At 43.0% G+C, this 24,175-nt stretch overlaps 1 protein-coding gene and 1 long non-coding RNA gene across 4 annotated transcripts in view; one reads left to right on the top strand and one right to left on the bottom strand.

Annotated features, from left to right (window-relative positions):
• DCAF4 (DDB1 and CUL4 associated factor 4) overlaps nucleotides 1–9,471 on the bottom strand; it is a 20,272-nt gene extending 10,801 nt beyond the window's left edge. The window contains exons 1-8 of one of the 3 annotated variants that reach the window (XM_073348524.2): nucleotides 9,384–9,471; nucleotides 7,827–7,944; nucleotides 6,428–6,519; nucleotides 5,381–5,538; nucleotides 3,727–3,809; nucleotides 2,853–2,955; nucleotides 1,326–1,469; nucleotides 515–564 (exon numbers count right to left, since the gene is read on the bottom strand). In XM_073348524.2, the coding sequence (XP_073204625.1) occupies nucleotides 515–564; nucleotides 1,326–1,469; nucleotides 2,853–2,955; nucleotides 3,727–3,809; nucleotides 5,381–5,538; nucleotides 6,428–6,519; nucleotides 7,827–7,936 (740 nt within the window). In that variant the 5' untranslated portion in view covers nucleotides 7,937–7,944; nucleotides 9,384–9,471. The other 2 variants (XM_073348523.1, XM_073348525.2) reach the window with 2 other exon arrangements.
• On the top strand, nucleotides 9,415–24,175 carry LOC140912991 (uncharacterized). Its single transcript, XR_012159433.1, has 5 exons — nucleotides 9,415–9,526; nucleotides 17,675–17,824; nucleotides 18,823–19,094; nucleotides 23,311–23,458; nucleotides 23,649–24,175. It is a non-coding gene; the product is annotated as an uncharacterized LOC140912991 (long non-coding RNA).

Below are 24,175 nucleotides of genomic sequence, written 5' to 3'. Positions count from 1 at the left end.
CATGTGTACTTATGACTTAACAGCATACTTTCTTTCAACTTTAGGGCTTCTCTGGTTATTTTCCAGTGAACCATTAAGCCCTTTTGAGACCAGTACTTGGGATTTCTTGTTGATAAGTGGCTGTCAGTCAACCCGTGGAACTCTTTGCCAGAGGATGTTGTGAAGGCCAAGACTATAACAGGGTTCAAAACAGAACTAGATAGTTCCTGGAAGATAGGTCCACCAATGTCTATTAGCCAGGATGGGCAGGGATGGTGTCCCAAGCCTCTGTTTGCCAGAGGCTGGGAATGGGCGACAGGGGACAGATCACTTGATGATTACCTGTTCTGTTCATTCCCTCTGAAACACCTGGCATTGGCCACTGTCGGAAGACAGGATACTGGGCTAGATGGACCTTTGGTCTGACCCAGTGTGGCCGTTCTTATGTTCTGTTTTGTGAAGCAATTTGTTGTCTTGTGGAAGCAAGCCTGAAGCTTTATTTATTTATTTATTTATTTATTTTAAAAAAGGATATAAAACGTGAGAATCTTGATGAGTCAGCGATGCCCAGCACACAGAATTCACCTACAAACAAAAGCAAGACAGACCAATACTTGCCGTCTCCTGTTTAATTCAGAAAAGTGAATTTTCAAACATTCCACATAAGTCTGAAAAACTGAGCACACCCCCTTAGTATACTGGAGAATGCCAAGAACATCCTGGAAAAAAACTAGTGATGACTAGCCCAATAAAGAGAGACAGGCATTTCAGCCTCTTGCTAACACTTGCATGAAGTAGAAAAAGGTCAGTACCCAAAAAAAGCCTCCCCAAACCTGGATGGGTCCATTCAACACATCTCTTAACTAAGACAGGTCTTCTCCATGGAACTGGGCACCTACAGGTTGTCGTATTTTGTCCTAAAAGTTCTTCCCATTCAAAGAGAGGCATGGGGTTTTTTTTGTTTTGTTTTTTTGTTTTTTTTCTTTCTTAAGAAGAAACAGAGCAAACAAATCAGCAGTAGAATTAATCCCTCAAGGCCTCTCTTTTCAAGTGATGCCAAGAGTAATTCTGTGGTAATATACTGCTCATGAAAGGTACTGGACTGACTGCTTTGTAACACCATTCTCCAAAAGCAATTCAGGAGTATCAGAGCTCAGGTCTCTGTGGATTCTACATTTACTCAATCCCCTTATTGCTGGATTCTTCCATTCTCTCTTCCTTCCCCCTGCCCTGCCCTTCCCTCCCCCCTTCCTCATTTCCACTCACACATCCCATGTTACAACATTTTGAGAGTTCCAGAACAGAAGGAAATCCTTCTGGATGAGGAGCCAGTGGAAGAATGGTACCTTGCGGTTTGTGAAGTAGAGGTTGTCATACATCTCCACGGTGAGAGAGTCCTTCCCTAAGCCACTGAGGTTGATGATACCATATTTACACCCTCCATGCTCTACATCATTCACAGTGAATATCCGCTCACAAGTTGTGTCTGCCTGCAAAAGAAGTGCATCACTGTGGGCAATTAAACTAGACCTGGCTTTAGGTTGTCTGCTTGGGTCCCCAATGAGAAATCTATTAACTGTGCTTTCCCACCACCACCTGATTGCAGTTCAGCACCACAGACACTGCATGTGTGTGGCCATCTGCATTCTAGAGAAATTCACTAGAAAAACATTTAAGATATACCATTTTCCACTTCAACACCTGACAATAATGAATGCTGTCTCTTATTGGCTGAGTTCTGGGATGGCACTGTGGACAGATCTTGCTGTCATGTGGAACCATAATCAGTAAGTACAGGCTCCAGCATATAAATGGGGCTCCGCATAAAGAATTTTCATTCAGTGTAAACGTAGACTTTTCTGTCATTTGAAAGCCTCCTTCCCCTACTGGATCAGATTGGTGTCCTTGCAATCAAAGTGCTGGTCTTGAGTTCCAGATTTTTCTCTCATTTAAACCAGTGGAAATTTTCAGTACCCCCACTGGCTTCAACAGCTTTCACTTACATGGACCAGATCAGCAGAGAGCTTCCAAGGCAGCCTCTGTAAGATGTCTGCCCCTAAAAGCTGCTTCACACCACAGCACCAGTCATAGCAGGAGCCATGGAGTAGGGGTAAGTTCAGGGCTTCTCAGCCTGCTTCTCCTCACTCCCATCTACATAGCCAGAACTCAGTGTGGGTGAGCTTCCCAGGTAGCCTCTGCTATCAGAAGTTCTCCCCCAACCCACAAAAACCCCCTTCAGATCCAGAGACTCGTGATGTCGCTCTTAACATCTACACAGACTTTTTGGACTATAAAATCTGCTCTATTCACAGACTTAACTCTTTCACCCCCATTCACTCCATCAATCTCATTCTTTTCCCTTTCTCCTCCCTCCCTTGTTATACTCCATTACCCACCAACCTCTCCTCCTCTCTCATCAGCAGAGCTTGACAATTATCTTCATGACCTTTCCTCCCACCCTTCACCTGGCTCTGTCTTTGCAGACTGTAAGCTCTTCAGGCTAGGTGTTAAGAAAGCACCCAGCACATTTTGGGCACTACTACAATATAAATAATATGTAATTGAGAGCAATATTTGACACAAGGATTTATTCATTCCACCAAAAGAGTGGAAAACAGTCAGTGCAGACTGCTTAAAGGAGAATGGTCACAAGGAAAAGACACCATATTCATACTTAGCTAGTCCCAGAGCTCCCCAAGTCTGGAATACCTTCTGTATGGGAGGAGAAACTGCCAATACAATCTGCTACAAAGAAAAGCACTTCCCAGTGTATATAACCTATATGTTGGGTCATTACAAATCCCAGAGCTCACAAGAAAATAACTATAGCCAAGTGCTCTCTAGCCTTAAAAATTGAAGTGCCCATAACATACCACTATTAGTTTAAAATTGTTGGTTCCAGTAACTGAGGAATCTGGGCTCCGAATCTCTACCTTCCTCCTTTGCATGCAGTTCACCTTTAATTCGTGGACCAATCTATAAACGAAAACATGTTTAACTATGCGGATATTTAATGCCAATGAAAGGAATTCTGGGTAAAAGGCATTGAGATGCTTCTTTATCTCAGCAGGTTAGGCAACAGGTAAACAGCCCAGGGAGCTGGCGGGTTGCAGCCCCACCAACGTATAGCACGAGCAACCTTCAGATCCCAAGACTCATGAGGCCACCAATAAATAATCTTTGGGGCCCCCCATCTGTATGTACACCAGCCTTGTCACGCCACTGCAATTTCCCAATCAGCTTCAACAGCAGAAGACAGGTTGCTGGCATCTGCTGACACACTGTCTACAGTAGCACTCTCACTTGGACGATTGAAGCCACATAAGTTAAGGAAAAGAGAAATTTCCTGTAGACTAGGTCTGTTAAAGTGTATTTACATAAGGGAAAACTCCACAATATGCTTATAAAGTGCAGGAGAGTATATGTTAAGGATGGGAAATTTCACACTCAAACTATTCAAAACCTGATGATCAGAAAATATTTTCTTGCATCTGAATTCTTGTCATTTTAGGGAAGACTTGCTGAGCCATTCTGTAGGCACGTGCAGTATAAAATGTAATGGAAAAGCTACACAGAAAAACAACAGGATGTCTTGAGAAAAAGGCAGTGTAGACTTTTGTGTCTATTACTGATGCTTCTCCAGCTCTGTCCCTTACTGGAACAACAAGGTACGCTACGAGATTAATGACAAAGAAACGTTAGCAGTAGGACTTTATAGGGTGAAAAAGGGATTTGAAATTATCTTACCTGCAATAATTGGTGGAGCTGAGTAACCCTAACTGCCTCTTGCGTAAGACAAGTGATGAGTTCAATCCAGCTCTGGATGTTTTCTATTAAAAAAGAACAAATGAAAGCGTGCAGTTATGTGTTGCACAGGATCAAAAGCAGCCCATGGTCCCTTCATGTCTGGGATATTTGGGGAACAATTTATCCCTAAGCCCTTGTATTTACAAGCTGTTTTTCAAAGAAGAACAAAGCACTTCCCATTTTTTTTTTTTTTTTTTAAAAGTCAAAATATGCATTCTGAGGTAGAAAACAAATTAGAAAAGTCTCTGGCTGCTTCCAAACACAAAACTAACTGAATGCCCTTCAGTTTACTGAATTCCTCATAGTATTAAGCAAAAATTGGATAACTATGTGACTATCTCATCTTGAGGTTCGAAATCCATGAACCATTTTCACTACAAAATAATGCCTCAAGTTCTTATTTTAAATCAAAAACTCTGAAATACAATATGGCCACCTACTGCTGCCATAGAAACTTTAGCTTTGGCATTTCCTTTTTTATTTTAACTGTGCAACCTTAATGTTGCAATAACCGAGCTTTTCCATTTGTCATTTTACAGTTGGGCTTTCAGTGCTCATGAAATACTTTCAGTGCTCATGAAAGCAAAAGACTGAACAGTAGACAGAGCTGGAGCAAGGCAAAGCATACCAGGTTTTTACAATCCATTTTGTAGTCTGAACATAGACTGAAAGTCACTTTTTAATCAAATAGGTAGCTGGGGCCTGACTTTCAGTGGTGCTGAGCACCCACAGCTCCCATTGAGATTAATAGGACCTGCAAGTGCACAGCGCCTGTGAAAACTAGCCCACTGATGTAGTCACTTTTTTAATGGAGGCATCGGTAGGCACAGCGAAGAAAGCATATCCTGGCCCCAAATGATAGTATTTACTCTCTCTCAGAGAATTCATTTGTTCTGAAAACTTAAAAATGAATCAGTTAAAGAATTAAAATTAAACTAAAAATGGGCTCTTTAAGAAGTTTCGCACCTTGTGTCAGATTTTTTTTTTTTTGCCCCATGATCTCAGTAACAGGACACCATTGAAACATCAAACTTCCCATAATTTACTAAAATCTTGTCCCCAAGCTACATCTGAATAAGTGTTAAGGATTAATCATCATTTTTCTTGTTATTCTTCATAGAAGTTTTTTTCAGCAGATGCTAAAGGACACAATGTTCTACTATAAAGAATTCTACAACAACTGAAAAAAATGACTATTAATCCTTTAAAAAAAAAAATGCACAGGCATGAGGTTTTAGTGAGTTTTATCAGTGAACTGTCTGAAGACTCTGTGACAGGGAAGAATTAAGGTTTTAAGCTTAACCTTAACTGTGAATTTCCTGACTTTATCATACTTGGTTTTGAGATAATTACCTCTTCCCTGTACTGTATTTTACCCTAAATTACTCATTATGTAGTCTCAACCATAACTCCATCTTAACATAGCTTTTGTTGGGGGTATGGACAAATGTTTGAACATTTGACCTTGAACAGCAAGCATTAGAGGCGATTATACCAAAGTTGAAACTGGAGGGTTTTATAACCTGTAGCCCATCCTGGTGTCTTGGGTCACAGCACAGTAAAGTTTAAATGACATTTCAGAGACAGGACCCACCTTCTTTTGCTTTTCCTCCTCTTCTAACAGCTTCAGTCTCTTGCACTCCATCTCCTTGTACTGGAGGCTCTCTTTGGTGAGAGGGTTGTAGTTATTATGCCCAGGGAGCAGTCGGAAATAGCGGTTCTTTTCAGGGTCATAGTAAAATCCTGGTAGTTCTATAAAGAGTATTTACCAAACAAAATCAGATTGAGAACAAACTTTTTCTATTGTCCTTTGACCTCACCCAATTCCAGAGTAGCAGCCAAGAGACCGTCACTTTGGGGATTCCAAGTCAAAAAGAACATGGAAACTTCTGCTTCCAGACTGGCAGGTCACAAATGGGGAGAGGTATTGATTACATTAATGGCCACCTCAGCAAAAGCCAGACCATGCTCCTACTATCTGCAGAAGAAATGTCATTACAGGGATATGGAGAGGGAGACCAGCAGTAATGGAGATTAAATTCAGCAAATAGAAATGGGGAAACACAGGGAAAGGTGCTCCAGAACAAAGACACGGCCATTCTTCTTGAACATAAATGAGTCACACTGCTGACAAAAAAATTTTTTTTAGGATATCCCAAACACCAAGAACAATGGACAACTGATCATTGACCAAACATAAAAGCAGCAATCCCCTTCCCCAATTACACTTCCCAAATCAAACGCTTAGATACCTACAATCCACGAGACATTTCAATTGTGGACTGGGCTGGCTCACTCAGGGTACGTCTACACAGCAAAGAAAAACCCGCAGCTGGCCCGTGCCAGCCGACTTGGGCTCACGGGGCTTTGGCTGTAGGGCTGTTTCATTGCTGTGTAGACTTCTGGGCTCAGATTGGAGCCCGAGCTCTGGGATCCTCCCATTGTACAGGGAGGTGTTGTATTGTTGTATTTTCTTTGTCTATTTAACATAACTCTTTCAATAACGTAACTTTTAGAAGATCTCTGCCAAAGATGGCTATAGATATTAGAGAGGCGAAGTAAACTATGACAGGATCGTCTGTCTTCATGCACCCAATATTTAGGTGCTGATTTTTGGCCCCTGAACACAATGGTCCCTTACCAGGCACTGGAGAGCTATGACATACTTCCGAAGAGGATCCACTGTTGCTGGTGTCTGCATTCAGTGAGTTCCATGGTTCCTCTTGTTCACACCTAACAATAATGCACTGTTATGTTCAGCTTGCAAAACTGTCTTGAAAATTTATTAGCCCAGACGCAAGATCTCCTCACACACCTTTTCTATGAAGATTATTCTAATGAAAAAGCTATTTTGCTTTGCTAAAAACAATGATTTTCTAGGCTTTTTTAGTACAACTGCCCTGAATTTTCTTGTCAATTTTTGTGATTTGCTCTCTTCCTGCCTCCATATTGTTATGTAAAAGATCCACACAAATAACAGGGGAAAACACTGTCTCTACAGTGAAACTGACACCATGGGTGAAACCCTGGTCCTGCTGAAGTCAGTGTGAGTTCTGTCTTCAATGGGGCCAGGATTTCACCCAAAGTGTTTTGAAATGCACAAAGTAAACAAACTGAAGAGATCAGAGAAAATTACTTCTTTATTTCAATTACAGTGAGCTTAGCTATTTCTTGCAACAACAGTAGGTATAAGACTTTAAAAACAGAAGTAAGCTATTTTAAGTTGAGGAGGTCCATACTTTAGGTTGAATTTCCCTGGGTTATTTTCTTAAGATTCTATTTAAAATTATATGCATAATGTGTTACTAATTCTCAGTGTTTCTGTTCATACTAAGCTCTGTAATGGATCTTATATCCTGTCATTCTGAAAGCAGTAGGTCAAGTTGGTTTAGAGGCTGCACGATTTAGTGTTCCGAGAACAGGATTAGGAGCAAGGAACTTCTTAGTTCTAATCCTGGCTCCACGCACTGGCTTTCTGTGTGGGATTGAACTAGTTACTTAAAGGACAACAATTAACATACAAAAAATCACTTCAATCTGAAAGCCTTTTTTAAACCTGTTTCCTCCATGTAGTCGGAGTGAGGGTCCAAATCCTGCAAACACTTAAACATATGTATAACTTTCCATGTGAGTAGTCCCAATAAAATCAATGGTCCACAATGTTTTCAGAATTAAAGCCTTAGTCAGTTTTCCCTACTATTTGTGTGAGTATCTCATAGCAACAGGGGAGAGAAAAAAATTTAATGCCACAAAAAATTATCAGAAAGACTCACAAAGGCAGGTGTAATATGTAAACTACTTTTTATTGTAAAAAATGGGCTAGATCTCAAGATAACAGAATCCCTATAAACTTTATCTCAGTTTCCCAATCTGTAAAAAATGAGAAATAATATGTACCTATTTTACAGTAAACATTAACAAAACAAATTAATACAAAAAACAAAAACAAACAAAAAAACCCCCAAACCTTCCTTCCCCCAAACTACCTTTGTGAAAGGTCTTAAAATCTACAGCTAAAGTATTAAACTGTGTACACTTGCCTTTCAGTAAAGCTACAGTGGTTGTGTCTTCTGTAGTGGTTGGGATGGTAGGTTTGTCTGCGACTGCTCCACCCCTCCTTTTCTTTACTTCTCCAATTGTTTCTCTTCATGCCCGTCACTAAAACACACAGATACATATACAATCAGAATTTCCATTCCAATTGTCTGGAAGGGTTCAACACACAGGGTATTCTCTTAATACATCATTTTCCTCATATTTCAAATTTGTCTTGACCCACTGCTGGTCAAAACAAAAGAGACAGTGAAGTGAAGGAAAAAACTTATTTTAGGATGAACACAGAGAGAATACAAAGGCCACATACTTGTAATATAAGTAGAGAAAGAACAACAGCTTGAATAATTTAAAAATGAGATTGGACTAAATACTGGAGACAATATAGTATGCAATAATACCTATTTGGCACATAGGAGAGCAATATAATGACGTAATATATGTTTTCCTCTAATTTCTATGTATGTTTATGTATGAATGCCCAGGTACCTAGAATTTTTGTGGCCCAAATTCAAGCCTGGTGTAAAAAACTGTAAATCAATGGAAATACGCTTGCTAACATCAGGGCTGAATTTGGCTCTACGGAGACAATATGATGGCAGCAATAATATTCTTCCCTGCCAAAGTAAAAACTGCGGTGAGTTAAGTGCAATGCTTTAGATTATAACATCACACACTTTTTTGGGTGTCAAGTCTCTTTCTGTAAGCAATTAAGGTATCGGATTGATGGGAGAAAAAATATCAGTTTTACAAAAACGACTTATTTGCCTGAGTTTTAGTTAATTTTTGGATGACCTATTTGTCAAGCTTGGGTTGTACTGAATATTTTTTTAAATTTAAATTCTGGTTATCTACACGAATATAATACCTGTTTTGTTTTTGAGTATTTTACTCTTGCAGCACGATGACAGAGATGACATTTACATCACAGTAACAATACACATAACACCCAGCAATTCAAAATCAGGAGCGGTGTCCCATTATGCTAGGTGATGCATGGACACCTACAACAAAATGGTCACTACAGGGTTTCATGAACAACTCCCCCCACCGCCCCATGCCCAATAACATGAGTCAGGCTACAGTGCTTGCTGGATTTCCTGAACACAGAGCAGCCAGGTGACGGGCTGTGCTTTTTTATCTGCTCTTCACCAACCTGCTTCTGAGAATCTCCCTCCTGTACCTTCATGCTGAGGACCAGGTCCCTGCTGACCTGAGACTCCCCCCACCCCCGCCAGTAGCCCCAGAGGAGTCAGGGCCCTGACCACGTGCCCCCTGCCCGGGGTCCCCACCCACGGCCCCAGGGCTCGCTGCCCGGCGGAATCATGCAGGAGCGAGGCCCGCACGGGGTGGGGGGAGCCCGGCTCCCGCCCGTCAGAAACCCACCTCTTTGGGCCTACCGCTCCCGGTCGCCACACTTGAAAACGGCCCCGCCTCCTGGACTCGGTCCCGCCTCCTTGCCGCTCCCAGCCCGCTCACTGGTTCAACTGTCTCTTGTTGTAGGCTTCTGATTGGTTCTTAACAGTATCTATCATATGACATACCGTTCGCCCTGCCAGGAGAGCACAGGGTCAGGCCTCAGATGATCACTCGCTGAGGCGTGGCGGCGGCGGCGGGGGGGGGTCGTGTCCTGTCACGTGACGGTCTGACGGTAGAAGAACGCCGCCGCGGGCTGCATCGGGCTGGTGTACGCGGGAACGGGTTGGGGATTCTGGGCTGCGCGTGCGTAGTTGTAATGGTTGGGGGAGGTGCCGGTGACATCGCCTGTGACTGCTTGTCGCGCCGCCGGCCCGACTAGCGGCTCCACCGCAGCCGGGGCCGGGTCTCCGGGGCCCGCTCGTTTGTCTGCTCTCGGCGGAGGTGGCCCGGCCGCACCGGCTGTGCGGTTAGGGCCGGTTTTGTGGGTACCTGCCCCTGGGTAACTGATTCCCCGGCTCGTTTCCCCCGGGCCGCTCAAGAGATGCGGCAGCCGCTGAGGTGGCGATGAGAAGTTCCAGCCGCTCCTCGCCCTCCGCCCGGATTGGACTAGCCCGAGGTCCCTGGCTCCCAGCCGGTCAGGAGTCTGAGCTCCTGCCGCTTGTCCCCGACCCACCACTCCCCGGAGGTTCGGGTCAGGGTTTGGATGTGGGCTTGCTACGGGGTATTAATGGCCTCCTGTAGGCACGCGCATACCGCTGTTTTGTAGGTTTGCTAGCTTAAGTTCAAAGGAGAAACTGAATTAGTAGAACAACCTCACTTCTACAGTGTTTTTTGTTTACACTGAACATTCCTGCTTCTGGGACTGGGAGCCACAATAGCAAATATTTATGAGCAGTATAATGTGCATAAATCGTTTAACATGCGTTTAGTGTTTTTATAAGTACAATGTTATGTAATAAACAACACGTGATACCTAGGTATTGGTGTGGTTTGCCTATTTTATAAGGAAAGAGAGCAGCTCAAAATATGTAAGAAGACCTAGCAACTAAGCATATAAAAGCCATCTGAGAGATGCAACTTCTTACTAAAAAGAAAAGGAGTACTTACAGCACCTTAGAGACTAACACATTTATTTGAGCATAAGCTTTTGTGGGCTACTTCATCAGATGCATGTAGCCCACGAAAGTTTATGCTCAAATAAATTGGTTAGTCTCTAAGGTGCTGTAAGTACTCCTTTTCTTTTTGCAGATACAGACTAAGATGGCTGCTACTCTGAAACAAATTCTACTGTAATTCCATTGGCAAGAACCTACCCAGTGTGTCATGTACATTACGACTGTTAGATTATCTTGTTTACCAGCAGTTAATCTTGCTGTTAGAGATCAACAGTAAGTCCCTCCTCTTAGGCCCCAGAGAACTCAGCAGTTCCCACAGCCTCAAGCTACGATTTGTTCCACAAGGACTCCCTCAAAACCTATACACTGTATATAGTTTATTAATGTTAAAAGTTATGTTAGTCTTTTATTGTAAGTCAGGTTTGTGCCTCAAATTCCTTTTCATCTGGTAGTTTATTCAACTGCATGAGGAATTTAAATTGGGGCTTTAGGGGGAGAATTGAGTTCTATTCAATGCTCTTCTGCTGACTTGCTGTGTTACCTTGTGCCAGTCACTTACACTCAATGTCCGTTTTGACCTTGTGAAATGCGGACAGTAATATCCACTTTACAGGGGTGTTGTGAGGTCAAATTCACTTTGAGAGCCTTGATCCTTCTATCCTTGGATAGAAATGCAGAATATTGTTCACTGAAGCACTCTAGGAGGTTCCAGTAACATTTTGGTATAAATACACCTGAAGTGAGGCTAGTGTTCTCTGATGGAATTGGGGAAAGTTTTACGAAAGAAAAGACAGGTAAGTACAGGGAAAGAAATGGGTGTTTTCTCACTGAAACCCAGCTTCTACTGAGAGATTTGGAAGTGACACCTGACACCATGGAGACACAAAAGTTCACATGTACTCCTCCAGCACCAGTAAGGCAAGCTACAGGTGTTATTTTAAAAAATGAGCAATCCTCCTATACAAAGGAATTGAGGACCCTGAGCAAAAACCAGAGGTTTGGAAACTATGCAAGCTGTCATGGCTTCAATGCCCTCTGAAATTCCTTGTCTAAAATACATGAGAGCAGTAAGTACAAGTAAGTAGATTAAAGGAAAACCCACTTTGAAATGTAAATGTAATTAAATGTCACATTCTCTCTCCCCAAAATTAATTAAAAACTTAGAACCTCATTTTCTTTAACAATTTAACATGGATAGGAAGGAAACCTCACCTTTCTGTCAAGACAGATTGTTCCAGGAGGGTCATTTTCTAGTCCTTTCTTGCGTTCCTGAATAAAATAGAAGAATTGCAAATAAAGTCTGGGCGGGACAGCTGGAGGACCATAACATAGTAATTGGAGGTGAAAAGGTGGCAAGGGTACAGGACAGTCCTGGGCAGCAAAAGGCAGGTAGAAGCGGGGCAGGACAGGAGGTAAGGAAAGAGGGGTCAAGAGGCAACCATAAGCAGCAGGAGGTTAGGACAATGGTGGGTAGGGAATAGGGGAAGGTTCTAGAGGCAGGTTGCAAAGATAAATGGCCAGCAGATGGCAGGAAGCATAGGGACTGGATTGAGAAGGGGTGGTCAGCCTGAGGCCCTTGGGACTCCTAAGAATTGGCCTTGAGAACGAGTGTGTTAGTAATAAAATATATTTTTCTTCATAACTGAAAATGTGTTCCCTGCAAACTATTTTTCAGGAAGGGATGAGTGAAGAGCAAAGCAGCCTCTGAGCTCCTGCTCCTTTAAGAACAGAGAAAGCAGAGGGTTGGAGCCATGTAACCTTCTCAAGATTGGGAGGGGATTGGGGGCCAACCAACCATACAGCAGCTGATACAGAAGGCGCTGGGGCATCCAGGAGAGAGAATGAGTGGTGGCAAGAACCCTACAAAAACACGTAGAGTGCCTGTCATAAATATAAAGGGACGGGTAAACCTCTTTAAAATCCCTCCTGGCCAGAGGAAAAACCCTTTCACCTGTAAAAGGTTAAGAAGCTAGGATAACCTCGCTGGCACCTCACCAAAACGACCAATGAGGAGACAAGATACTTTCAAAAGCTGCAACAAGAAAAGGAGTATTTGTGGCACCTTAGAGACTAACCAATTTATTTGAGCATAAGCTTTTGTGAGCTACAGCTCACTTCATCGGATGCATCTGAAACCTTTCAAAAGCTGGGGGGAGGGAGAAACAAAGCCTCTCTCTCTGTCTGTGTGATGCTTTTGCCCAGGACAGAACAGGAATGGAGTCTTAGAACTTAGTAAGTAATCTAGCTAGATATGCGTTAGATTCTGATTCCTTTAAATGGCTGAGAAAATAAAATAAGCTGTGCTGAATGGAATGTAGATTCCTGTTTTTGTGTCTTTTTGTAACTTAAGGTTTTGCCTAGAGGGATTCTCTATGTTTTGAATCTAATTACCCTGTAAGGTATTTACCATCCTGATTTTACAGAGGTGATTCTTTTTACTTTTTCTTCTATTAAAATTTTTCTTTTAAGAATCTGATTGCTTTTTCATTGTTCTTAAGATCCAAGGGTTTGGGTCTGTGTTCACCTATGCAAATTAGTGAGGATTTTTATCAAGCCTTCCCTAGGAAAGGGGGTATAAGGGTTGGGAGGATTTGGGGGGGAAAGATGTTTCCAAATGGACTCTTTCCCAATAATATACTGGTTAGACGTTTGGTGGTGGCAGCGATAAAGTCCAAGGGCAAAAGGTAAAATAGTTTGTACTTTGGGGAAGTTTTAACCTAAGCTAGTAAAAGTACGCTTAGGAAGTTTTCATGCAGGTCCCCACATCTGTACCCTAGAGTTCAGAGTGGGGAAGGAACCTTGACAGTGCCCCTACTGTAATAGATCTTAGAAAGATTGTGGGGCCTTAGTCACTGACTTTAATTGATTTGCGGGGATTTTAGGGGTGGGGTGGATTTCCTGAGAAGCATGGCGGTTGGGGAGAGAAGAAGGGAGAGATTTGGGTGCTAGGTTATGTTTTTGGGATTGCTGGGATCGTGTTAAAGGAGGGAGGCTGAGTTCTTTAGGGCTGGTTGGAGGGAGGCAAGGGTGGGTGTTCCTGGGAAAGAAATAGTTTACTTCAGGAATTGTGAGTGAAGGTGATGGTTTCACAGGGGATGGATGGGGAAAGAAGGCAGAGCTGGGCATGTTTCTGTAGGATTGTGTGATTGGATGTGTATTCCGCACAGGTCCTGAGGGGGTTAATGTGGGTCTGAGAGGTCAATTAACATACCTGGGGGGTGGGGGGAGACAGCCAGGATTAATTGGTAATCCCCGGTGGGGAGCTGGATGGTAAGTATAGAGTCTGGAAGTTGGCTGTGGAAAGAGAATCTAGTCGCCCTCTGTGGGATAGAAGAGGTAGGAAGTGGTCTGGGAGTCAGTAAGGAGTCTGAAGAAGTAGACCTTAGCCGCTAACTATAGGGTGTCTGGGCTGGAACACAGACTGGAGGGAGGGCCTAGGTCTCCTACCAGCTACTGTGGCAGGTGGGGTGAAGTCTCCTGGATAAGGGGTGTAAGGACCACAAATCCCAGCGATAGAGGGAAGAGCTGCTATGAAGTTATTGGACTGTAGCTGGGTTGGGCTCTCTGTGTCCTGGAAGGGATGGACTCTAAAGTGTGACCTTGCTGGAAGCCCAAGTTGCAGGAAGAGAGACCACTGCAGAATGGAGTGGCTATTAGTGGGGAGACATCATATGGGGAGACAGCTGCTATGCCATGTCTGGCCATATGGAAGTGCTCCTGCAGTCAGTGAGCCCTTTTATAGAATCCCATTTTATATATATTTTATAGAATATCAGGGTTGGAAGGGACAAAAGCAGGGCTCTTAAAAAAAGTTATCCACTGCTTCACTCTCCAGACCCAGCTTCAACTGCTTAAAATCTAGTTTGGCACGGGGAACATGAGTGGGGAGTTGCTGTTATAGATTGCTCAATTTCTAAAGAATTTAAGGCAGAGTGAGAAGGGGGGTGGGGAGAATGGCAACTTTAAACTGTCCATCCCCTCCTACCTGTGGCTCTTTGAAATTTTGAAATAATCCTTTTGGTACGTGGCTCGAGGTGGTTGGACAACACAGGGTTATTGGAAGGTGAGCAACGGAGGGACAGATCAGCAAGAGGGCACTAGTAGGAAACAGACAGTTGAGAGCTAGGGTGTTGGATCATATTAAAGAAGTTCTGTATTAAAATCACAAATGAGTTTGATTCCCCAGAGTTCAAATTCCAGGGTATTACTAATTAAGAGGTCTCTTGGTTTTTGGTACTGTTTCTCTCCCTCTATGTGTGAAACTTGCAAGCTGCTAACTGTGTTAGTACATTCTAAGACAGAGTCTGTTCTCAAAGCAGTTCACAGAGAGAGAGACTCAAAACAATACTCTAACAACAGAAACAGCACCCAGAGACTCCCCACCCTTTTGTTGTATTAACAATTGTCATTAAAATAGAGATAGAGGATGTATGTGGATGGATGCTTGGTGTGGATAATAACTGAATGATCAGGGAGGTGCCAGCCTAAGAATCCAGTGTCCATCGGCTGAAGAAGGCGTCAAGTGGAAATAACCAGACGACCCCCCCCCCCCGGAGGGCAGACTGGAATCCACCCAACAGCCTCAAGGATGGGAGAACCAAAGAACAAGATAACATCTTGGAGCCATCAGGAATGTGCCGTCTGCTGATTGATTCAGCAACAGCATGATGAAGCAATTCCCATAGACTGGCATAGGAAGAAATTCCTATAAAAATAGACTCTAAAAAGTGAGAACTTTGGGGTCTGATTCTGCAAACCAACTTCCAGGAGCATCAGATGAGCATCTGACAAGGCCCTGCTCCCTCCTCATGTCCAGGCCACCTGGCCAGTGGCTTGGCATGAGCAACTCTAAGGCTGGTAACTATGATAACAACCTTGCAGAACCTGTGTGTGTGTGTGTGTGTGTGTGTGTGAATGAATGAATGAATGAATGAATGAATGAATGAGAGAATAAATTTGAGATTGAATGGAATGTTATAACTATAACTAACTGCTTACTATGATTCTTTCTGTATTCACAATAAATGTGGTATTTTGCCTTTTTCCCTTTAATAAGATCCTGCTGGTTTTTATTTTATTGGTACAACAAGGGCACTGGCAGGCAGGTGGGCAAGGAGAGGCAATCCTCAGGGGGGTAAGGTGTCAGGAAGAGCCAAGGATGGCAATCAGTCAGCAGGGTGCTAAGGTAGCAGCAGCAGAATAACAGGAGGAAGGAAATGTAACTGGTGGCTTCTTCATATAGTCTCTTGCTTAAAACAACAAAAAAAACCTTTCTTAACCTGTAGTTGTTTGTTTCTGCACAACTGGCTTTTTTGCCTTCCTCTCTTCATCCAGGGTGTGGAGGTTCCAAACTGAATGTTAGAAAACAGGAATGGTCAGGTAAGGTCTCCACCTGGGCCTCTCCAAAATATTGTCAGGGTTACAATAAAACACAAACCCCTCACTTAAGAAAACTGGGAAATGCTAAGTTAGGATCCCCCTTGCAAAAGGCCAAAACTAGATTTTTGCCGTTCCCAAAACTCAAACGTTGGGGAAACCAGGAAATCCACTTACTTGTTCTGTCGAATGTTTTGTCCCCATTTTTCTTACTTAGCCTTCACAGGCTTGTTAAACAAGGGAAAATGTGCTGCTCGGGAAGTGCGTGTGGCATGAGAGTGGTTCTAAGGGGCTGTTCTTCCAGGATTCAACCCTTGGTTCGGTGACTTGTGCTTTAACTTTTAAGTACCTAGCACTAAAAGTGACTCAGAGCAAGGCCTGTGGGGATGCAGATGGTTGGAAAATTCCCAAGAGGCTGTGATAGGTTATCTGTTTTTTGTGGGGTTTTTTTTTTGACAGTCAGCTGCCACCACTCTCCAGCCGCCCAGCTCTGAAGGCAACAGCTCAGAAGTAAGGGTGGCATCATGGGCAGTGGATGGAGCCCCCCACTGGGGAGGCTAGCCCCAGCTCCGCTCCTTCTGCCTGCCCCTTTCCCCAGAGCAGGAGCTCCAAGTCTGCCCCCCTCCTTGGCCGGAGGATTGCCGAGCTGGCCGGAGCCCCGAGACAGCCCCTCAGCTGCCCAGAGGAGCCCCCAGCCAGCCGCAGCCCCAAGCTCCCCTGCCCAGAGTCCTGGGCCAGCTGCAGCCACACTGCGTTTCCCCTCCCCAGACTCCAAGCCGCCTGGAGAAAAGCATGCATCCCTTTTCTCCCAAAGACGCTTTTGTTATGCCCCACGCAGGTTCCGGGACGGCTGAGGTGAGTACATCCTCAGCCACCCTGGAAACTGCATGGGGCATAATAAATCAAAAATTTCCCCCCAAAATCCTACAACCGGGGGTCCGGAGGCTGCGGAAGCCTCCCCTGGCCTATTATACCCACCACCCATGGGTGGAATGATATGATATTGCCACCCTTACTTCTGCACTGCTGCTGGCACGGTGCTGCCTTCAGAGCTGAGTGCCCAGCCAACAGCCGCTGCTCTCCAGCTGCCCAGCTCGGAAGGCAGCACATAAATAAGGGTGGCAATACCGCCACCCTCCTAAAATAACCTTGCAACCCCTTCCCCCGGCACACCTTCTTGTGTCAGGACCCCCAATTTGAGAAACGTTTGTCTCCCCATGAAATCTGTATAGTATAAGGTAAAAGCACACACACCAGATTTCACAGGGGGAGACCAGATTTCATGGTCTGTGACATGTTTTTCATGGCCATGAATTTGGTAGGGCCCTAGTTATTGAATTCTGGTTTATATCCTCCTGCATTAGCTTGTGAAGGCAGGAATTGCCACAAAACATCAATAGCTGGATTATGATAGCATACACTAACAATCATGATCCTCCACTTGTTGCATTCACGTGGCATCTGAGAACTTGTACTTCCAGTACATAGGTTTCTGCCTGTCAAGTTAGAGGTGTAGCTTCCCTAGACATGCCAGGGAATCAGTCTATAAACTCTGGTTTCAGAGTAGCAGCCGTGTTAGTCTGTATTCGCAAAAAGAAAAAGAGTACTTGTGGCACCTTAGAGACTAACCAATTTATTTGAGCATAAGCTTTCGTGCATCCGATGAAGTGAGCTGTAGCTCACGAAAGCTTATGCTCAAATAAATTGGTTAGTCTCTAAGGTGCCACAAGTACTCCTTTTCTTTCTATAAACACTGGAACAGACCTGATTCCATCCAGTGGAGGGCAGTAGTGCACTTACAAAAACACACTGCAAGATCTGCAGTGTGTTTCTTTTGGAGTATTCTTGTAACCAGCATTGTGCCCGTATTGCAATTCTATAATAATCAATTTTAATATTTTAATGTGTATTTATTTGTATTTAAGTCCCAGATGATGTTGTCGATGCTTAGAGAAGATCTACTGAAGGTGTTTGAAGAAGCCTGCTCTGTATCCTGCAATATCAACTTCATCTCCACTGAAGGAAGGAGGTTCCCAAATATACCAAAAAGATGGAGAGTAACATGAACTTTCACAGTAAAGTCTTTTACGTGTTATAACAGTTTGTAAAATAAGACGTGGTGTATGCAATGGTGCTGACTGTGTTAATGCAACATTACAGTGCTGCTCCACTCTGAGAAGTGATTCCTTGATAATTGCATTGTGGGTTCTATACATATTGGCTCTCAATATTTTTCATATCAAATGTGTTTAATAATGTGTGTGTATGTATAATATAATATATAGTTTTAATCTACTAGCCTTAGTAATTCACAATTCAAATTGGACTCAGTCAGCCTAGCTTCTTTCCTTGACATTCATTGAAAGCACTGAAAGATGGTCCGTAAGTAAAACTTTGCCCTCTGCTGCCCCTTTGCAGTCCTACTGTGTGTGAGATTAGTCAGGTGTAAATGATTTGGGCTTAATACACTGTTCTGCTGAGGATGCATAAAGAGAAATGGAATCAAGCTCATTGGTTGATTCTGCAGAGCTAGCAGGAGTAAAAAGTAGTAAAAATTTTAGTTTAGAGTAAAACTTTCAAAAACATTTAAGTCCCATTTTGAAAAGTAACATTCGCATTTAGAAGCCCATTGAAAGTCAATGGGACTTAGATTCTTAAGTGCCTTAGTCACTTCTGAAAATGGGACTAAGGCCTTGTCTACACTGCCACTTTACAGTGCTGCAACTCTCTCGCTCAGGGGTGTGAAAAAACTCTCCCCCCCACCCCGAGCCCTGCAAGTTTCAGCGCTGTAAAGTGGCAGTGTAGACAGTGCACCAGCGCTGGGAGCCATGCTCCCAGCACTGGTAGCTACTCCCCTCGTGGAGGTGGTTTTTTTACAGCGCTGGGAGAGCTCTCTCCCAGCGCTGGTGCCGCAGCTACACAACCACGTTAAAGCACTGCCATGTCAGAGCTTTAACGTTGCTAGTGAAGACATACCCTTAGTTTCCAAAGTGACTTAGGTGCTTTGAAAATGGCTTGTATTTAGTTTTAAGGATGCTGATGTCAATGATCATTCTTATATCTTGTTCCATAGTCTTAGTCCAAATCCAGTGAAAATTCTGTCTCCTCCCGAACCTGCCCTATGGATTGATAGTATCACTGCTCTGGTGGAAGGAAGCTGTTGTGGAAGGTCATGGAAGCCGAAGTGATCCCATGGATAGCTGAGAATGTCAGGACAGAGAATTTGAGTTGGACTCTGTATTCAGTGGGGAGCTAATACAGAGTGAAATACTGGGATGATGTGCTCATGGAGAGGCTATAGGGAAACACCCTCACCACAAAAAAGTGTGCCATGATCTGCAGATGGTTGGTATCTTGTTATAAGTAATATCCTTTGAGGAAAAGACTTTGCTGGATGTCACTATTTTTTTTTCTCTCTCTCCCCTCCCCCCACCCCCTTCCTGCTGAGTCATTGCATCAGTTTACAGATTCTTAATGCAGTGTTTGCTGGAAGGTTATCCTGAACTGCAACATATTCATGAAAGGCGTGATGAAAAGTGGAAAGAACTGGCCAGTATCCCAGAGGAAACATTTTGCCCTAGATGTAATATTATTGTCAGCTACTTCAGCCCCTTCTTAGTCTCCCTCAGGTGTGAAGTTGAACCTTCATGCATCTGGAAAATATTTCCCTTCTACTGAGCAATACCAGAGGGCAGGGCCTTGGAGGTTGATTTTCTGTTGGAGTAGCAATCAATGGCATGGAGTCTGGTTATCTTCGTAGGCAACTTGTTTACTTACAAAATATACAACATTCTTTGAACAGAGGGGGTCGCATATGGTATGTAGGCAAGATCCCTCTTTCAGGACTCTTAGCCCCAAACCAGTGCTTGCTTCCCAGGAAACAACTCTGTATCAAGAATTAACTCTAATTAGAGATATGAATACAGAGTATGAACTCTGTTGCTATTTGTAACAGCTCCTCCCCAAAGAAAATGTATGACAAAACTGACAATAATATAGCGTTTCTTCAGACCCTGTACCCTGTTCCCAGGTGAAGAAAACAAATTTGTAAGATTATGTGGAAGAGTGATATCTAGTTACTCCTGCCATAACAATATCTAATGTTGGACACAGGACAGCCTCCCCTTCTGTTGGCTGGAGATTTATGTTGTTGAATCTCCTGTATCTGAGTGCTCTGTGTCTGAAGAAAAAGGGAGGTGCAAGGTTTTATGAAGTATGCAGGCCACTGTTTTGACAACTGGACCTACATATTTATCCAAATTATGAGCTCAACTGTAAAAACTATGTAAAAGTTCATAAGATCTTACAATAACCTATAACAACAAATGTTGATGGGAAAAGGTCTGATAGGGAGACAGAATAACTAGATTAGTCTAAACAAAAAAGACCAAGTTGATATGATTCAAGGACTGTGTTGAGATTCTACTTGCTAAAAGCAAGAAATGTGGAGCCAGAAGTTAATGAGCTTATACTGGGCTTAATTGTTGAACAAAATAATGAGGGATGGGCTATTCCACCCATCACCCCCTTTTTAGTTCCTTAAAATAAATGTTTTTGTGGGGAAAGAACAAAAAGAACAGAGTGAAAGAACAGATGGAGACTACTGGAGTGAGCTTCACCATCTTGGCTGCCACCCGCATTGTCTCCTGGGCCCCCCTCTTCTTTGCCTTTGTACTGCGGGATGTCCTGACCTGAGAGAGGGACCCAGATGACATCACCACCCTGCTGGCCCCAGCTCAATCCCAAACACCACCAGGGATGAGCAGTTATTATTACCTTTAATACTAAAAGACTGTCAGATAAGGGGGCTTTTCCTTCTAAGATTGGACTTTAGCAGCAGCAATGACTCCAGCCCATTTCAACTAATTTCTCTCTTCCTCAAAAGGACCATTATTGCCATCTTTAATGCAATCTAGAAGACTGTCAAACAGGGAGTTTTTCCTTCTAAAAAACTGTCTGCAGCTAAAGATAAAGGGAACAAGGGCTGCTGTTTAAAATCAAAGCCCTATTTAACACTTTACATTTCGAATGCTTAGGCTGTTTTTCATTTTCCTCTGTATCTTTCAGAAAGGTTAAATGATGTTTAATGGTGTATTTGCCATGGTGCTAAGCAGGCTGAGGTCTCTGTATGCCAGTCCCCAGTCTTTGTTTCCAGTTTGATGTTGGACAGTGACTGGGTTATGTTAACACCTTTAGCTCAGTTATTCCATCTAAATTTATACAACATAACTCTCAAATTTTCTCCTGTTAGAACAAAAAAGTCTGGTTGTGGGAGCTTTCCAGTCACTTAAAATACCTTGAGTGTTTTTCATTTGAGGCCTTTCAGGAGTACTATGCTGAAGGAAAAGGGGTCAGAGCAGAGAGGGTTAATGTGGGAAAGTAGGTGGTTCTTTATCAACAATATCAACATATGAAGAGGCTACATGTGGGTGTTTTGGCTTATTTGTTGGGGTGTGGGAGAATGTAAGAGGGAATTAAAACAAACAATGTCAGGCTCCAGTGGCCAGAGTGTGCCCATGAGGATGAGATTGCAAGGTTGGGTTCTGTGTCTATGAAACTGTAAAACTTACTTAAAAAATTGTACATGGGATGTGCCCTGCCCAGCTCCCTCTTGCCTATCAAAAGCTGTGAAATAATCAGGTTGGGGGGAGAAAGACTCAGGTCTACACTACAAATGTATATTGGCACAGCTGTGCCGCTGTAGCACGTCTGGTGAAGATGGTTTAAACTGATGGGAGAGACTCTCCCATTAGCTTAATAAGTCCACCTCCACAAGGGGTGGTAACTATGTTGGCTGGAGAAGCTCTCCCACCAACATAACGCTGTCTACACAGTGTGTTAAGGTCAGTATAGTGATATTGAAGTAAGTATATAGTGTAGACCAAGCCTCAGACTTATTTGGAAGCAGTAGACTGTTTTGGAAGGAACTAGTAGATGAATCAAACTTGTAAACTAACAAATCTCTACAAAGAATGTATATGTTGCCCCTATTCTTAGTAAAGTCTAGTGAGAAGGTCTTCAGGAGTAGAAAAGAGACTGAAACTGGATGCCTATGTTATGGAGCTGAGAGACAGTTCTAGTCTTTCATATTTAAAATACTGGTAGCTACATAACTTCCTGGTATATAGGTTCCAAAAAACTTTGACTTTGGACTTGATTGGATGGAAATTAAAGGAATAGGTAAAAGCTATTAAAAATGACTTAGAGTTGGTTGAGTTATCTTTCCCCACAAGAAAGTACTTTCTAATTAGGAACTGGAAATCTATCCAAGTCCCCAGGAAAGAACGGCTAAGGTAACTGGCTGTAGGATCTAAATGGCATACTCTGTGCTATGACCTTGTGGGGGATCAGGAAGGATGACAGATGGAGAACACTGTATGAAATGGCTGAGAGCTTCCAGAGGCTACCAGACCATGGGGTATAAAATGGATTAATTACCTGACAAGATGTAATTGATTTTTCTTCCTAGGTAACAACTGAGTGTAAATTGACTAATAGCCATGTACTCATTTTCTCTATAAAACGTACCTGATTTTATAAAGGACACAGAACAAGATAAAGGAGAGGGGGAAAGTATAATGCAATTGTGTCAACTGGTGGAGCATCCTCACCCTGAATACTGAATTAAGGTTTTGTTACCTCTGGTCAAAATGACACACGAGAAAGAGAAAATAAACTAGCGATTCAGTGCAATATACTGTTCATGTGTGTAGTTGGGGGCAAGGAGAACTTTCATATGAGGAGAAATTAAGAAAATTGTATTTTATTTGGGGATAAAAGATCATACTAGAATATGACAGAGGTATATAGAATAGTTCCCATCATGCAAGAGCAAGGAGGCTCAACAAAACTGAGATGATAAATGGATGTTATTGTTTATGTACTGCAGCACTCTAGATGCTCTGTGTCAAACAAATGACTGCTTTGTTCCTGAGCTGAAGAGCTGACCATTTAAGACCCTCATTCTGCAATTGGATCCATGTGGGCAAACCTTTATGCCTGGCTGGAGCCTCATTGTGTTCACTGGCACTTGGCATGGGCATGGGGATCCATCCATGCAGGATCAAGGCCAATCCTATAAAATGCTGACTAGACCTGGCTTTAAAAATGTTTGTTTAAATTTGGGATTTTTTTTCTTTTGGTGGAAATCTGAAAACAAACAAAAAAGCTTCAGCCAAAATGGGAAATGCTGCTGTGATGCTTCATGGGAGCCGCAGTCTGGATAGTTCATGCTCCCATTCTCCTCTGTAGGCTGCACATCAGGAGAGACATAGTCCATCTGGTCAGCATGGCTCATAGAAGAGAATGAGGACACCAGGAAACTGAATTTTCATGAGGCATGGCAACAGCATTTCCAGAAGTGTGCACAAATGATGAAGTGACCTGGTATGACGTTTTTCATTATTTACTTTTGGGCTGTTATGCAACCTGTGTGTGGGTCTCTTCCCCCCCACCCCCCATGTCCCCAAAACAGATCATTTTTGAAAATTCAAAATGAAATAAGAAAAAAAATCAACTTTTGAGCTCTTCTTTTTCTTTTTTCTTTTCTCATCCTGAATAGAACTCAGAACCCACACAGACTGGTCAGTGTGCCTCACGGAACAGGTTTCTGAAGGTGGAGAGTGGGCTCTAGAATTTTCATTGGGAAGCTCTCCAATGCATGAGGGTACCATGAAAGGGGGAACGAAGTAAGGAGCAGATAGAGACAGGTGTGTCTAGCTTCTTAATTGTTAGACTAGTTTTCTGTGTACTGCTCCTTTAAATTTCTAGTTATCTGCCTGGGCAGTTGCCATGTTGTGACTTAGAATTGCCGCAACATAGAACAACAGAGATGGACACTGGTTTCTCTTATGGAGCCTTTACTCTTGTTCTTTCTTGGTTTTTGTTTTGGTATGAAAGATTCATTCACTCTCAGTATATGATCTGAAAAACAACAGACAAAAAAGACAGAGGGAAGTCTGGAAAATGGGAAGTAGAAGCTTGTGTGGGAGCCAGTGAGATCAGAGGTATGCTGAAGGTGGGGGCAGTATTATGAAGAACTTTCAAAGTCTGAGAAGCATGTAAGCTGCATAGAATTCTACAGGAAGCCAGCGGAGAAAATCAAAAAGATGTGGTCAGAGGAAGCTTATTTAGATTTATAATTATTAAAGAGTGCCTATCTGAGGCTCTGGGCTCCCTAATACTTATACAATATAATGAAAACCTAGCAACCCTGAAATCATTCAACCAGGAACTCAGCCAGCCCCCTGTAGAAACTCCTTTTATTTGCTTCCCATGATGATAAATGGGTGGAAAGGAAACATTTTTTTTAATTCAACAGATCTTTTGGAGCTATATTATCATGGGGCACTATTGATGCAAATAATTGTAGACCTCAGTCCACCAGATCACCTAAGCACATGCATAATTTTAATGATGTGAGTAAC

The sequence above is a fragment of the Lepidochelys kempii genome, chromosome 6 (genome assembly GCF_965140285.1).
Source record: "Lepidochelys kempii isolate rLepKem1 chromosome 6, rLepKem1.hap1, whole genome shotgun sequence".
Taxonomy (NCBI): domain Eukaryota; kingdom Metazoa; phylum Chordata; order Testudines; family Cheloniidae; genus Lepidochelys; species Lepidochelys kempii.
Note: the sequence above shows the minus strand (reverse complement) of the source record. Positions and strands in the feature narration are given on the sequence as shown.